This window comes from Haematobia irritans, chromosome 2, assembly GCF_050003625.1.
Source record: "Haematobia irritans isolate KBUSLIRL chromosome 2, ASM5000362v1, whole genome shotgun sequence".
In the NCBI taxonomy this organism is placed as follows: Eukaryota; Metazoa; Arthropoda; class Insecta; order Diptera; family Muscidae; genus Haematobia; species Haematobia irritans.
Window position 1 is genome coordinate 150,580,797 of NC_134398.1, and position 16,245 is coordinate 150,597,041.

The 16,245-nt window shown below is 33.0% G+C and overlaps 1 protein-coding gene across 1 annotated transcript in view; it reads left to right on the forward strand.

The window, feature by feature from the left end:
* The window catches only part of LOC142225115 (uncharacterized), a 294,761-nt gene that overhangs the window by 17,669 nt on the left and 260,847 nt on the right, over nucleotides 1-16,245 (forward strand). Inside the window, exon 4 of the mRNA XM_075294888.1 lies at nucleotides 4,299-4,412. Within this exon, the coding sequence (XP_075151003.1) occupies nucleotides 4,299-4,412 (114 nt within the window). The remainder of the gene's footprint in view (nucleotides 1-4,298; nucleotides 4,413-16,245) is intronic.

Sequence of the window (16,245 nt, forward strand, 5' to 3'; positions counted from 1 at the left end):
AAACCGATCCCCAGATTTGGCTTGCGGAGCCTCAAAGAGAAACAAATTTCATCCGATCGGGTTGAAATTTGGAACATGGTGCTAGTATATGGTCTCTAACAACCATGCAAAAATTGGTCCACATCGGTTCATAATTATATATAGTCCCCATATAAAATGTTCTCCAGATTTGACCTCAGGAGCCTTTTGGAGGAGCAAAATTCGTCCGATCCGGTTCAAATTTGGAACGTGGTGTTAATATATGGCCGCTAACTACCATACCAAAATTGGTCCAAATCGGTTTATATTTATATATTGCTGATCTACAATCTGGGAGCCACCGTGGTGCAATGGTTAGCATGCCCGCCTGGGTTCGATTCCTGCTTCGACCGAACACCAAAAAAAGTTTTTCAGCGGTGGATTATCCCACCTCAGTAATGCTGGTGACATTTCAGAGGGTTTCAAAGCTTCTCTAAGTGGTTTCACTGTAATGTGGAACGCCGTTCGGACTCGGCTATAAAAAGGAGGTCCCTTATCATTGATCTTAACATGGAATCGGGCAGCACTCAGTGATAAGAGAGAAGTTCACTAATGTGGTATCACAATGAATAGTCTACGTGAGCCTGATACATCGGGCTGCCACCTAATCTAACCTAACCTACAATCACACAAAAATTGGTCCATATCAGTTCATAATCATGGTTATATTATGAACCAAAATTTTATTTCTATGGAAAAATTTGTTAAAATTGTATTTCTATAGAGATTTTTGTCAAAATTTTATTTCTATACAAAATTTTGTTAAAATGTCATTTCTATAGAAAATTTTGTCAAAACTGTATTTCTATAGAAAATTTTCTCAAAATTTATTTCTATAGAAAATTTTGTTAAAATTTTATTTCTATAGAAAATGTTGTCAAAATTTTATTTCTATAGAAAATTTTGTCAAACTGAATTTTATACGTATTTAATCGATCTTTTTATACCCACCACCATAGAATGGTGACGGGGGTATAATAAGTTTGTCATTCCGTTTGTAACACATCGAATTATCGATTTCCGACTATATAATGTATATATATTCTTGATCAGGGAGAAATTCTAAGACGATATAACCATGTCCGTCTGTCTGGCTGTCTGTCTGTCACGCTACAGTCTTCAATAATGAAGCAATCATGCTGACATTTTGCACAAGCTCGCCTTTTGTATGCAGGCAGGTCAAGTTCGAAGATGGGCTATATAGGTCCAGGTTTTTATGTAGTCCCCATATAAACCGACCTCCCGATTTGGGGTCTTGGGCTTATAGAAATCGTAGTTTTTATCCAATTTGCCTGAAATTTGAAATCTAGAGGTATTTTATGACCATAAGGAGGTGTGCCAAAAATGCTGAGTATCGGTCCATGTTTTGGTATAACCCCCATATAGACCGATCTCCCGATTTTACTTCTTGGACTTCGAGAATCCGAAGTTTTTATCCAATTTGCCCGAAATTGGAAATCTGGAGGTATTTTTGGACCATAAAGAAGTGTGCCGAAAATGGTGAGTATCGGTCCATGTTATGGTATATCCCCCATATAGACCAATCTCCCGATATTACTTCTTGGACTTATAGAAACTGTAGTTTTTATCAAATTTGCCTGAAATTGGAAATCTGGAAGTATTTTATGACAATAAAGTGGTGTGCCGAAATGGGCGTGTATTGGTTCATGTTTTGGTATATCCCCAATAATGACCGATCTCCGGATTTTATTTCTTGGGATTATAAAAACCGTAGTTTTTATCCAATTTGTATTTATTATTGGATCATAAAGAGATACCCCGAAAATGGTGAGTATCGGTCAGTGTTTTAGTATAGCCCCCATAAGAACGATTTCCCGATTTAACTCCTTGGGTTTCTAGAAACCGTAGTTTTTATCCGATTTGCCTGAAATTTCACTTCTTGAGGGTATAGAAGGCGCACCGATCATGAAAATTGCTTGAAACTCAATGTAAAATTTCCAGATTTTACTTCTCGGGTGAACATCTAAAGATTTAAGATTTCAAATCAAGACGTTATTTCATAATTTTCTTGCACACTTACAAGAGATGTTAATGATTCCTCTAAAACAAAAATGGTTCTTTCAAATCCAGAATCTGATATAGTCTTCATAGGTAAAATATTTAAATTTATCTCCGGGAAGTGTATTGATTGAACTGCTCTGCTTGATTTGTCCTCAAATCCCTGAAATTTCAAAGGAAACCCTAATATTTGATTCATGGTGGTGGGTATTTAAGATTCGGCCTGGTCGGACTTACGGCCGTATATACTTGTTTTATTTGATATATACCACGTATGGGCTTACATACAATTTAGAAGACGGTGTTAGAGGTTTTAAGATACCTTGCGGTAAACGTTACCGCAGTTTAAGTAATTCGATTGTGGATGGCAGTGTTTAGAAGAAGTTCCTACGCAATCCATGGTGGATGGTACATAAGCTTCGGCCTGGCCGAACTTACGGCCGTATATACTTCTTTGATTTTTTTTTTTAATTTTTTGTGTTACCTTTGTTAGATTGATATTTTTTGTGGACAACATTTTAATGCTGGTGAAATTTCTGAGTGTTTCAAAGCTTCTTTAAGTGGTTTCACTGCAATGTGGAACGCCGTTCGGACTCGACTATAAAAAGGAGGTCCTTTTTCATTGAGCTTAACATAGAATCGGGCAGCACTCATTGATAAGAGAGAAGTTCACCACTGTGATACCACAGTAGACTGAATAGTCTGAAATTTGATAAAATTGTTATAGCAATAATTTTGCAAAAGTTTCGATTAAGATAACATTTTGACAAAATTATCTATAAAAATAAAATTTTGCAAAATTTTTCTGTAGAAATAAAATGTTGCAAAAATTTTCTATAGAAATAAAATTTTACAAAAATTTTCTATAAAAATAAAATTTTGCAAAAATTTTATATAGAAGTAAAACTTTACAACAATTTTCTATAAAAATCAAATTTTGCAAAAATTTTCTATATAAATAAAATTTTACAAAAATTTTCTATAAAAAAAAATTTTTTGCAAAAATTTTCTATAGAAATAAAATTTTGAAAACCCTTGACAAAATTTTGCAATATGTTATATATTTTTGGTTTTTTTGGAAAAATTGTTTGTGTTACCTTTATTGGATAAAGATTTTTTGTGGACAACATTTTAATGATGGTGAAATTTGACATTGAGCTTAACATAAATATCGGGCAGCTCTCAGTGATAAGAGAGAAGTTCACGACTGTGATATCACAATGGACTGAATAGTCTAAAATATCGGGCTGCCACTATACCTAACCTAACCTAAGAGGTACATTATAGATAGAAATACAAATTTTGACAAAATTATTATAACAATAATTTTGCAAAAATTTCGATTGAGATAAAATTTTGACAAAATTATTTATAGAAATAAAATTTTGACAAAATTATCTATAGAAATAAAATTTTGCAAAATTTTTTTGTAGAAATAAAATGTTGCAAAAATTTTCTATAGAAATAAAATTTTACAAAAATTTTCTATAAAAATAAAATGTTGTAAAAATTTTCTATACAAATAAAATTTTACAAAAATTTTCTATAAAAATAAAATTTTGCAAAAATTTTCTATAGAAATAAAATTTTACAAAAATTTTCTATAAAAATAAAATTTTGCAAAAATTTTCTATAGAAATAAAATTTTACAAAAATTTTCTATAGAAATAAAATTTTGCAAAAAATTTCTATAGAAATAAAATTTTGCAAAAGTTTTCTATAGAAATAAAATTTTGATAATCCTTTGCAAAATATATTTTTTGATTTTTTGTAAAATTGTTTGTGTTACCATTGTTATATAAAGATTTTTGTGGACAAAAATTTTATGGGCTTTTATTGATTTCATGCTAAAGTCAGGCGAAACATCCTGTAGAACAGTAGACCTTTTCAATTGGGAACTTTCGGCAAAATTGGGATATGATAAATGGCAAAGAAAGACGTAGTCATGAATTGCGGGGAAGATATTAAATGATTTCCATGATTAAGAAGAGTTTTCCTTTCTAACAATTTTGCAATTTTGGACAAAGGACATTTTTAGGGGTACAAAAATAAAACTTTCGATATTATCAATACTGCTACCGATTTAAGGGTATAACAGAAATGTTCAATACTATCGACACTGTTACCGGTTGTTTTGCAGCTCAATCTTTATACCTATTTGAAGTGATTCCTTCTTTGGGCGTATATAAAATTATCATTCGATATAAAATTTTTTTGACAATTATTTTTTAAATTTATATTTTAATTCTAATTCATTTCAGAGTTCTGTTCTTGGTTCCGGTGGCATTATGTATATAAATGGTAGAATAGTTTCCGGTCCATTGGAATCCCTTGTAGATGTATTAGTACCAAAAAATATTATAGATTTGGATAAGGTAAGTACGTGACTCTATCTGAAAAATATATATCCAAAACAAATTTATGTCGTCATATTTACCCAGCAAAAAAAGCGTCGCCAAAAAAGTACTGAAAATGTTCTTTTTGGATCCGGAAGGTCCTTCCTTTCAGCAGCCGTTGCACTGAATTTGCATCACTTCTTTAGGTGTGATCCGAATTCAATGTTTTGGATGTAAATTAAAAACTTCTGTGATCTTTTGTCAAATGAATAATTTTTATACTTTTTTTTTTTAATTTTTACTGGATTCTAACGCTTGTCAAAAACGTTTGATCTCAAATATTTTCAAAAATTAAAATTTTTTTCAGATTGGATTTAGCATTTTTTTCGACAAAATTTAAATGGTACAAATCATTTTATGAAATCTTACTCTGTTTTTAACCTATTTGAAACAAAACAAGTATAAACGGCCGTAAATTCGGCCAGGCCGAATCTTATGTACCCTCCACCATGGATTGCGTAGAAACTTCTACGAAAGACAGTTATACACAATCGAATTACTTGGGTTGTGGTATCTTAAATCGTTTCCGAAATTGTGAGTTAGTCCACACGTGGTATATATTAGACAAAAAGGTATGTAAGTCTACAAATAATTACGAATCGATATGGACTTTTGCACGGTACCCTACGTACGGTACCCTACAGCCAGAATTGAAATATGGGGGTCGCTTATATGGGGGCTATATACAATTATGAACTTGATATGGACCAATTTTTTTTGTGATTGGGGATCGATTTATCTGATGGCTATAGACCGATATGGACATAGTTAGGCATGGTTGTTAACGGCCATATACTAGCACAATGTACCAAATTTCAAATGACTCGGAGGAAATTTACTCCTCCAAGAGGCTCCAAAACCAAATCTCGGGATCGGTTTATATGGGGGCTATATATGATTATGGACTGATATGGACCACTTTTGGCATGGTTGTTAAATATCATATGCTACCACCACGTACCAAATTTCAACCAGATCGGATGAATTTTGTTTCTCCAAAAGGCACCGGAGGTCAAATCTGGAGATCGGTTTATATGGGGGCTATATATAATTATAGACTGATATGAACCAATTCATGCATGCTTGTTGGATACCATATACTAACATCACGTACCAAATTTCAACCGAATCCAATGAATTTTGCTCTTCCAAGGGGCTCCGGAGGTCAAATCTGGGGATCGGTTTATATGGGGGCTATACATAATTATGGACCGATTTCGACCAATTTTTGCATGGGTGTTTGAGGCCATATATTAACACCACGTACCAAATATCAACTGACTCAGATGAATTTTGGTCTTCCAAGAGGCTCCGGAGGTCAAATCTGGCGATCGGTTTATATGGAGCTATATATATAGTTATGCACCGATGTGGACCAATTTTTGCATGGTCATTAGAGACCATATACTAACATCATGTACCAAATTTCAGCCGGATAGGATGAAATTTGCTACATACTAACACCAAGCCATATCTGGGGATCGGTTTATATGGGGCCTATATATTATTATAGACCGATATAGACCAATTTTTGCATGGTTGTTAAAAACCATGTACTAACACAATGTACCAAATTTCAGCCGGATCGGATGAAATTTGCTTCTCTTAGAGGCTCCGCAAGCCATATCTGGGGATCGGTTTATATGGAGCTGTATATAATTATGCACAGATGTGGACCAATTTTTGCATGGTCATTAGAGACCATATACTAACACAATGTACCAAATTTCAGCCGGATCGGATGAAATTTGCTTCTCTTAGAGGCCTCGCAAGCCAAATCGGGGGATCGGTTTATATGGGGGCTATATATAATTATGGACCGATGTGGACCAATTTTTGCATGGTTGTTAGAGACCATGTACTAACACCATGTACCAAATTTCAGCCGGATCGGATGAAATTTGCTTCTCTTAGAGGCCTCGCAAGCCAAATTTGGGGGTCCGTTTATATGGGGGCTATACGTAAAAGTGGACCGATATGGCCCATTTACAATACCATCCGACCTACATCAATAACAACTACTTGTGCCAAGTTTCAAGTCGATAGCTTGTTTCGTTCGGAAGTTAGCGTGATTTCAACAGACGGGCGGACGGACATGCTTAGATCGACTCAGAATTTCACCTCGACCCAGAATATATATACTTTATGGGGTCTTAGAGCAATATTTCGATGTGTTACAAATGGAATGACAAAGTTAATATACCCCCATCCTATGGTGGAGGGTATACAAAATTTAAAACACAATGACAAAGTTTCTTTACCCCCCAAACTATGGTGAAGGTTATAATAATTGCTTATAATTCAGCATAAAATAATACTATACCAAAATTGTGTTAAATCAAACCATCTGGCCTTGGTTTGAAAACTGTACCGCACCAAGCATGGCCTTGATGGAATACAATTTTAACATTGATTTAATCCCATAATTGCTACCTCTGGGGAATATTCTTTCGTTTTTTTTTTCTCGCACAAAAATCGCCCCGGAAAAAATTGAGCAAATAAATCGGTTTCAATGTTGCAACAAATTGCATTTACCCCAAACAAAAATTATCATAATAGGGGGGCAAAAACTGCATACTCATGAACAATCACCGTCGTATGTAACGTAAAAAACAAACATGTTTTATTACACTTCTTTGTTATTGTTGTGGAAAAAAATGCACCAAAAACGACATCAGCAATCACCCCCAAGCAGCTAGAGAAAGCAACTGCATTACAATCATAACACTAGCAATTGCACTTACCTTCAATGGCAGCCCAAGGCAAATTATGGTATTCGTTTTGTTGTCGTCATTGTTTGCTGCTTGCCGAATGGTGAAAGGATGAAACTTTCTCTTCCTTTTGTTTCCTTTTTGGTAAGGACATAACGTGAGGAGAAAATGCATTACCTTCATCATAATCGTCAGCAACATTTTCATCAGCAATGTCATCATGAACAACTCATCACCATCACCGTCATCATCCTTCTGCGGCAGCATGTATGTATATCCTTAGGGAGGACAATGCAACAAAAAAAAAACAAAAACGAAGAAGGGAGCAAAAACAAAAAACCTACAAGATTGTAACAACAAATTTTTAATTAAAATTTTATGTAAATTAAAGGAAGCACATTGTTATGCATTCATTTTCATTTGTGATGTTGGTACTGATGCTGCTGCTGCTGTTGCTGCTCTTACCACTGCATGATATAGGGCAAAAGTATTTCATTGAAATCAAAATTAAATCAACGACAACGACTCACCAGGATGAATATTTCTTGTTTCCCAGTGGTCGCATATGTATTACGAAGGATAACATAATGCTGGCACTGATTATTCAAAACTAAGAAAAAAAATCTTTTTTTTTTTTTTTTGTTTCTTACTTTTGAATAACATAAAACTTTCTAGATAAGTATTATTTAATGAGTAATTGAAATTCGAAATTAATTACAGTAGGAGAAATTATTTCAATATATCAGAAATATGTTTCTGGTTCAAATTAAAGTCATAGGAAATTCAATAGCGAGGCGACGACGATGGATGGCTGAGAACCATCGTTTAGTATACCGATCGTTTTAGAATTAAAGTATGGTACGTATGTCTGTCCGTCTCGTAATTTAAGCCCGATAATACTCAAATTTGGCATAAGATCTTTCTTCGGCTCATAGACAATCTATATTGATTGTGCAAAGTGTCAGCCAAATCGGTTTAGATTTCGAAATAGGTCCAATATATATGTTTCGCCCGTTATTCATTTATATGGGCTTAGAGGCCAGAATTTATTGATATGCTTCAAGTTCTGCATCAAGTATGCCAAATTGAAGTTGAAATCGGCGAAGATTTTTATACAGGTTCCACATATCTTTCATTCGATTTACACTCCTGTGACCACGGAGGCAAACAATTTACTCCGATGTACGTAAAATATTACGTTAGGTTAGGTTAGGTGGCAGCCCGATGTATCAGGCTCACTTAGACTATTCAGTTCATTGTGATACCACATTGGTGAACTTCTCTCTTATCACTGAGTGCAGCCCGATTCCATGTTAAGCTCAATGACAAGGGGCCTCCTTTTTACAGACGAGTCCGAACGGTTTGACAAACTCTTTGATAAATTTTTTTGTAGAAATATATTTTTATACCCTGCGCCACACTGTGGAACAGGGTATTATAAGTTAGTGCATATGTTTGTAACACCCAGAAGGAGACGAGATAGACACATGGTGTCTTTTGCAATAATGCTCAGGGTGGGTCCCTGAGTCGATATAACCATGTCCGTCTGTCCGTCTGTTCGTCTGTCCGTCCGTCCGTCCGTCTGTCTGTGAACACATTTTTGTGATCAAAGTCTAGGTCGCAATTTAAATCCAATCGCCTTCAAATTTGGCACATGTTCCTAATTTGGGTCAGAATAGAACCCTATTGATTTTGGAAGAAATCGGTTCAGATTTAGATATAGCTCCCATATATATCTTTCGCCCGATATGCACTAATACGGACCCAGCAGCCAGAGTTTTTTACCGATTTGCTTGAAATTTTGTGCAAACATAACAGTTAGTTGCATAGTTAAGTGTGCAAAATTTGATTGAAATCGGTTCAGATTTAGATATAGCTCCCATATATATCTTTCGCCCGATATGGACTAAAATGGTCTTAAAAGCCAGAGTTTTGGCCCAATTTGGTTGAAATTGTGCACAGGGAGTAGATTTAGCATTGTAGCTATGCGTCCGAAATTTGGTTGAAATCGATTCAGATTTAGATATAGCTCCCATATATATCTTTCGCCCGATATGCACTTATATGGACCGAGAAGCCAGAGTTTTATCCCGATTAGCTTGAAATTTTGCACAAGGAGTAAAATTGGTAGTATAGTAGTGTGTCAAATTTGATTGAACTCGGTTCAGATTTAGATATAGCTCCCATATATATCTTTCACCCGATATGGATTAATACGGTCCCAGAAGCCTGAGTTTTGGCCCAATTTTGTTGAAATTTTGCACTAGGAGTACAATTAGTAATATAGTCATGTGTGCCAAATTTTATTGAAATCGGTGCAGATTTAGATATAGCTCCCATATATATGTTTTTCTGATTTCGACAAAAATGGTCAAAATACCAACATTTTCCTTGTCAAATCGCCTCTGCTTAGTTGAAAAGTTGTAAAAATGACTCTAATTTTCCTAAACTTCTAATACATATATATCGAGCGATAAATCATAAATAAAGTTTTGCGAAGTTTCCTTAAAATTGCTTCAGATTTAAATGTTTCCCATATTTATACCCTGCGCCACACTGTGGAACAGGGTATTATAAGTTAGTGCATATGTTTGTAACACCCAGAAGGAGACGAGATAGACACATGGTGTATTTGGTAATAATGCTCAGGGTGGGTCCCTGAGTCGATATAACCATGTCCGTCCGTCCGAAAAGTTGTAAAAATGACTAATTTTCCTAAACTTCTAATACATATATATCGAGCGATAAATCATACATAAAGTTTTGCGAAGTTTCCTTAAAATTGCTTCAGATTTAAATGTTTCCCATATTTTTTTTTTACTAAAATTGTGTTCCACCCTAGTGCATTAGCCAACTTAAATTTTGAGTCTATAGATTTTGTGAAGTCTATCATATTCTGTCCAAATCGAGTGATATTTAAATGTATGTATTTGGGACAAACCTTTATATATAGCACCCAACACATTTGACGGATGTGATATGGTATCGAAATATCGAATTTAGATCTACAAAGTGGTGCAGGGTATAATATAGTCGGCCCCGCCCGACTTTAGACTTTCCTTACTTGTTTTTAATAAGATTTTGTTTATTTGGTAGGTTAGGAAAGGTTTGGACAGCCCGATATTTCAGGCTCACTTAGACTATTCAGTTCATTGTGATACCACATTGGTGAACTTTTCTCTTATCACTGAGTGCAGCCCGATTCCGTGTTAAACTCAATGACAAGGGACCTCCTTTTTATAGCCGAGTCCGAACGGCGTTCCCTATTGCAGTGGAACCACTTAGAGAAGCTTTGAAACACTCAAAAATGTCACCAGCATTACTGAGGTGGGATAATTCACCGCTGAAAGACTTTTTGGTGTTCGGTCGAAGCAGGAATCGAACCCACGACTTTCTGTACGCAAGGCGGGCATGCTAACCATTGCACCATGGTCGCTCCCTACGTGAAATATTGCAGGGATATTAGAATAAACATTCTAACTATGAGTGCCATATTTGATCAAAATCGATTCAGAGTTAGATATAGCTCCCATATATATTTTTGCCGGCCCCATTTATAATTACGGTTGCCACAGTTGGTAGAATTCTACCAAAAATTGTAGATTTTTTATCGTTTCCTAGAATTCTTTATGGTTTGATGGTGTTTGCAAAATAATCCTATCCAAACCCTCTCTATAAATATAAAATTTTAACAAAACTTTCTATAAAAATAAAAATTTTGACACAACTTTTTCATAGACATAAAATTTTGACAAAAATATTTCGGCAAAAGCCGGCTATCATAAACCTTTTTTCGGAAGTGTCAAGTGTGATTCACTTTAGGTTTAGTGAACTACCAGAATTTGTCGGATAATTGGCTTTAATTTGCTACCATTAAAATTTTATTGATTTTGTAACGGACCAAGCATGGCCGGAATAAATGGAAGCATGCCCGGAATAAATGGTAACATGGCCGGTATAAATGGTAGCAAGGGCCAATGGTAGATAGGATCTGGTGTGAGGGTCGTTACAAAGTATAGGATGCTGATGAGGAATGTGATAATTCCGAAACGTGCATCCATCAAACCATCTTGCAGTCTATAGGGCTTTGCCCAAATAAATTTGACAAATATTCTTTTCCTCTGTTGGTTAAGCTACACTTGTAAGTTACTCAATGCATAGTTTTAAGCTGAAATCAAAAACAATAATAATGATTAAAGAATAAACAAACAATAACAAAATAAAACGAAAAAAATCTATGGAAATAAAATGTTGAAAAAATATTCTATAGAAATAAAGTTTGGACAAAATTTTCCACAGAAATAAAATGTTAACAAAATTTTCTTTGGAAATAAAGTTTTGACAAAATTTTCTATGAAAAAAAAATTTTACAAAATTTCTATGGGAATAACATTTTAAAAAAATTTTCTATAGAAATAGAATTTTGACAAAATCTTCCATAGAAATAAAGTTTTGATAAAATCTTCTATAGAAAAAAAATTACGAAATTTGCTATAGAAATAAAACTTGGACAAAATTTTCTATAGAGATAAAATTTTGACAAAATATTCTATAGAGATAAAATTTTGACAAAATTTTCTATGGAGATAACATTTTGACAAACTTTTCTGTAGAGATAAAATTTTGACAAAATTTTCTATAGAGATAAAATGTTGACAAAATTTTCCTTAGCAATAAAATTTTGACAAAATTTTCTATAGAAATAAGTTTTAACAAAATTCTCCTTAGAAATAAAATTTTATAAAAAATTTCTAAAAGATATAGAATTTTGACACAATTTTCTATAGAGATCAAATTTTGACAAAATTTTCTATAGAGATACAGTTTTAACAAAATCTTCTAAGATATAAAATTTTGACAAAATTTTCTTAGAGATAAAATTTTGACACAAATTTCTATAGAGATAAAATTTTGACAAAATTTTCTTTGAGATAAAATTTTGACAAAATTTTCCTTAGCAATAAATTTTTGACTAAATTTTCTATAGAACTAGAATTTTGACAAAATTTTCCATAGAAATAAATTTTTGACAAAATTTTCTATAGAACTAAAATTTTGACAAAAATTTCCATAGAAATAAAATCTTATAAAAAATTTCTAAAGATATAGAATTTTGACACAATTTTCTATAGAGATAAAATTTTGACAAAATTTTCCTTAGCAATAAATTTTTGACAACATTTTCTATAGAACTAAAATTTTGACAAAATTTTCCATAGAAATAACATTTTATAAAAAATTTCTAAAGATATAGAATTTTTACACAATTTTCTATAGAGATTAAATTTTGACAAAATTTTCTATAGAGATAAAATTTTGACAAAATTTTCTATAGAGATACAATTTTGACAACGTTTTCTTAGAGATAAAATTTTGACAACATTTTACGTAACAAAAAAATTTTGAAAAAAATTTCTATAGAACTAAAATTTTGACAAAATTTTCCATAGAAATAAAATTTTATAAAAATGTTCTAGAGATATAGAATTTTGACAAAATTTTTTATAGGAGTAAAATTTTGTTTGGTTGGTAGGTTTTTGGTAAAATTTTCTCAAATTATTTTTGTAAATTATTTTATTTTAATTTTTTCTATTGAAATAAAAATAAAAAAATCCATAGAAATAAAATTTGACTAACTTTTCCAAATAAATTTTTAATAAAATTTTCTGTAGATAAAAAATGACAATATTAAATAAAAATTTGACAACCCAAAATATATTTACCAAAATTTGTAGAAAATTGTACCAAAAACCTATCCAAAAAACAAAATCTTATATAAAAAAAGGAAAGTCTAAAGTCGGGCGGAGCCGACTATATTATTCCCTGCACCACTTTGTAGATCTAAATTTTCGATACCATATCACATCCGTCAAATGTGTTGGGTGTTATATATAAAGGTTTGTCCCAATAAGTTGGCTAATGCACTAGGGTGGAACACAATTTTAGTAAAAAAATATGGGAAACCTTTAAATCTTAAGCAATTTTAAGGAAACTTCGCAAAAGTTTATTTATGATTTAAAGCTCGATATATATGTATTATAAGTTTAGGAAAATTAGAGTCATTTTTACAACTTTTCGACTAAGCAGTGGCGATTTAACAAGGAAAATGTTGGTATTTTGACCATTTTTGTCGAAATCGGAAAAACATATATATGGGAGCTATATCTAAATCTGAACCGATTTCAATCAAATTTGACTATATTACTAATTGTACTCCTAGTGCAAAATTTAAACCAAATTGGGCCAAAACTCTGGCTTCTGGGGCCATATAAGTCCATATCGGGCGAAAGATATATATGGGAGCTATATCTAAATCTGAACCGATTTCTATCAAATTTAGCACACATGACTATACTACCAATTGTACCCCTTGTGCAAAATTTCAAGCTAATTGGGATACAACTCTGGCTTCTGGGTCCATATAAGTGCATATCGGGCGACAGATATATATGGGAGCTATATCTAAATCTGCATCGATTTCAACAAAATTTGACACGCATAGCTACAATACTAATTCTACTCCCTGTGCAAAATTTCAACCAAATTGGGCCAAAACTCTGGCTTTTAGGACCTTATTAGTCCATATCGGGCGAAAGATATATATGGGAGCTATATCTAAATCTGAACCGATTTCAATCAAATTTGCAACACTTTATTATACTACTAATTGTACTTCTAGTGCAAAATTTCAACCAAATTCGGCGGAAAATCTGTATTCTGACCCAAATTAGGAACATGTGCCAAATTTGAAGGCGATTGGACTTAAATTGAGACCTAGACTTTGATCACAAAAATGTGTTCACAGACAGACGGACGGACGGACAGACGGACTGACGGACAAGGATATATCGACTCAGGGACCTACCCTGAGCATTATTGCCAAAGACACCATGTTTCTCCTTCTGGGTGTTACAAACATATGCACTAACTTATAATACCCTGTTCCACAGTGTGGCGCAGGGTATAAAAATATTCCTATAGAAAATTTTATCAATTTGTTTACATAGAACATTTTATATCATTGAAAATTTTATATCTGTCCATTTTTTTTATTTCTATAGAAAATTTTGTCAAAATTTTATTTCTATGGAAATAAAGTTTTGACAAACTCTTTGATAAAATTTTCTGTTGAAATATTGTTTTTTAATAATATATTTTTTTTAATAAGAATTGGAGTAAGGATACATTTAACACACAATTCTCTATTAAAACTGAATTTTGCGTCCTTGATTCTAGCAAACAAATTTTAATTTATTCGTTTTTTTCAGATTTTTTCATGTGCTATTAAAGTCCTTTAAAAACCTATTAACGGCATATTAAATTTCTAAATCCATACTCCTCCCGAAATTATGCTATGTTTCAAGCAAACAGCGGACTTGAAAATATTTCCTATTTTTGAACGCTTTTTTGTTTTGCGGTGCAGATACAAACAGTCAACAAATTTAAAAAAAATGTAATTAATTTTGAAAAAAAATCAGAATTGCTAAAGACAAGTTGACCTTAGTCAAACGAAATTTTCTTTCATGTTAAGATGTTAAGTCGAATCACTTAACACAGTTAACACCTTTCTGTAGGGACCTAAAACCAGGACCAGGTTTATAATTTCAAACAAATCGAATAAAAATTGCAGCGTCTAGATGGCCATTAAAACAAATCGGTGGATCGGGCAAATATAGACCAGCTTCGAACTAGATTTGCTTGCCTACAAAAATTATGTGTATTTTAAATGGAATGGCAAATTTGTATCCTTAGGTGGGGATTTACAAATATAAGTTCGATTTGGCTGAAATTTCAAACGAGACCTAACCAAAAACGGTAAATTTACGTCTCGTTTGCAAATATAAATTCGATTGTAACCGTCTGATTGTGATATTCCTAATCACCACCCTACTAAATAATATTTTTAACAAATCCTTTGATGGGTTAAAAATAACAGAAAATTCTAAATTACAGACAAATTTATCAAATTTGTGCATCTTAATCTCTCTCTCTCTCTCTCTCTCTCTCTATGGCATAGATGTAGAGAAACTATCATTTGCACGGCCACCAATATATTTTTCAAAAAAAAAAAAAATTAAACCGCTACCCTTTATAATTTTTGTGGTTACATTAACTCAAACCAACATTTACTACCTCAAGGATCGATCGTTTTAAAAAGCCTCTTATCATGGCCATTATTATTTTTTTTTTTCGTTTGAACACAGAAGCCTACTTCATTACATCAAATATTTTTGCCATTATAATCCTTCTTTTATCCACCTAATTTAAGCATTCAACATTTCGCAAACTAAACATTCTTTTCGTTATACTTTTTAATTATCATTTACCATTTAACTACAAAAACGAAAAAAAAACATGAACAATTTCCACAAAGATAAAAGGGCTGGAAACCATAAAGTATGCTAAATAAAAGAGGACAAAATGAAACATTTTTATGGGTAATTGTACTAAAACGGATAGAAATTGCAAAAAAGTTTTCTGATTTCTAACGAAGAGAAAACTATGCGACAGACAAGTCCAACAAGTATAAATGATGTACTGTGGATTGAAATTTACAAAATGATAATATAACAAAAATATATTTTTTATAATTTGTATACCCTGCACCACACTGTGGTACAGGGTATTGTTATACCCTCCACCATAGGTATATTAACTTTGTCATTCCGTTTGTAACACATCGAAATATTGCTTTACGACCCCATAAAGTATATATATTCTGGGTCGTGGTGAAATTCTAAGTCGATCTGAGCATGTCCGTCCGTCCGTCCTCCCGTCTGTTGAAATCACGCTAACTTCCGAACGAAACAAGCTATCGACTTCAAACTTGGCACAAGTAGTTGTTATTGATGAAGGTCGGACGGTGTTGCAAATGGGCCATATCAGTCCACTTTTACGTATAGCCGCCATATAAACGGACCCTCAGATTTGGTTTGCGGAGCCTCTAAGAAAAGCTTATTTCATCCGATCCGGCTGAAATTTAGTACATGGTGTTGGTATAGGTCTCTAACAACCATGCAAAAATTATTCCACATCGGTCCATAATTATATATAGCCCCCATATAAACCGATCCCCATATTTGGCTTGCGGAGCCTCTTGG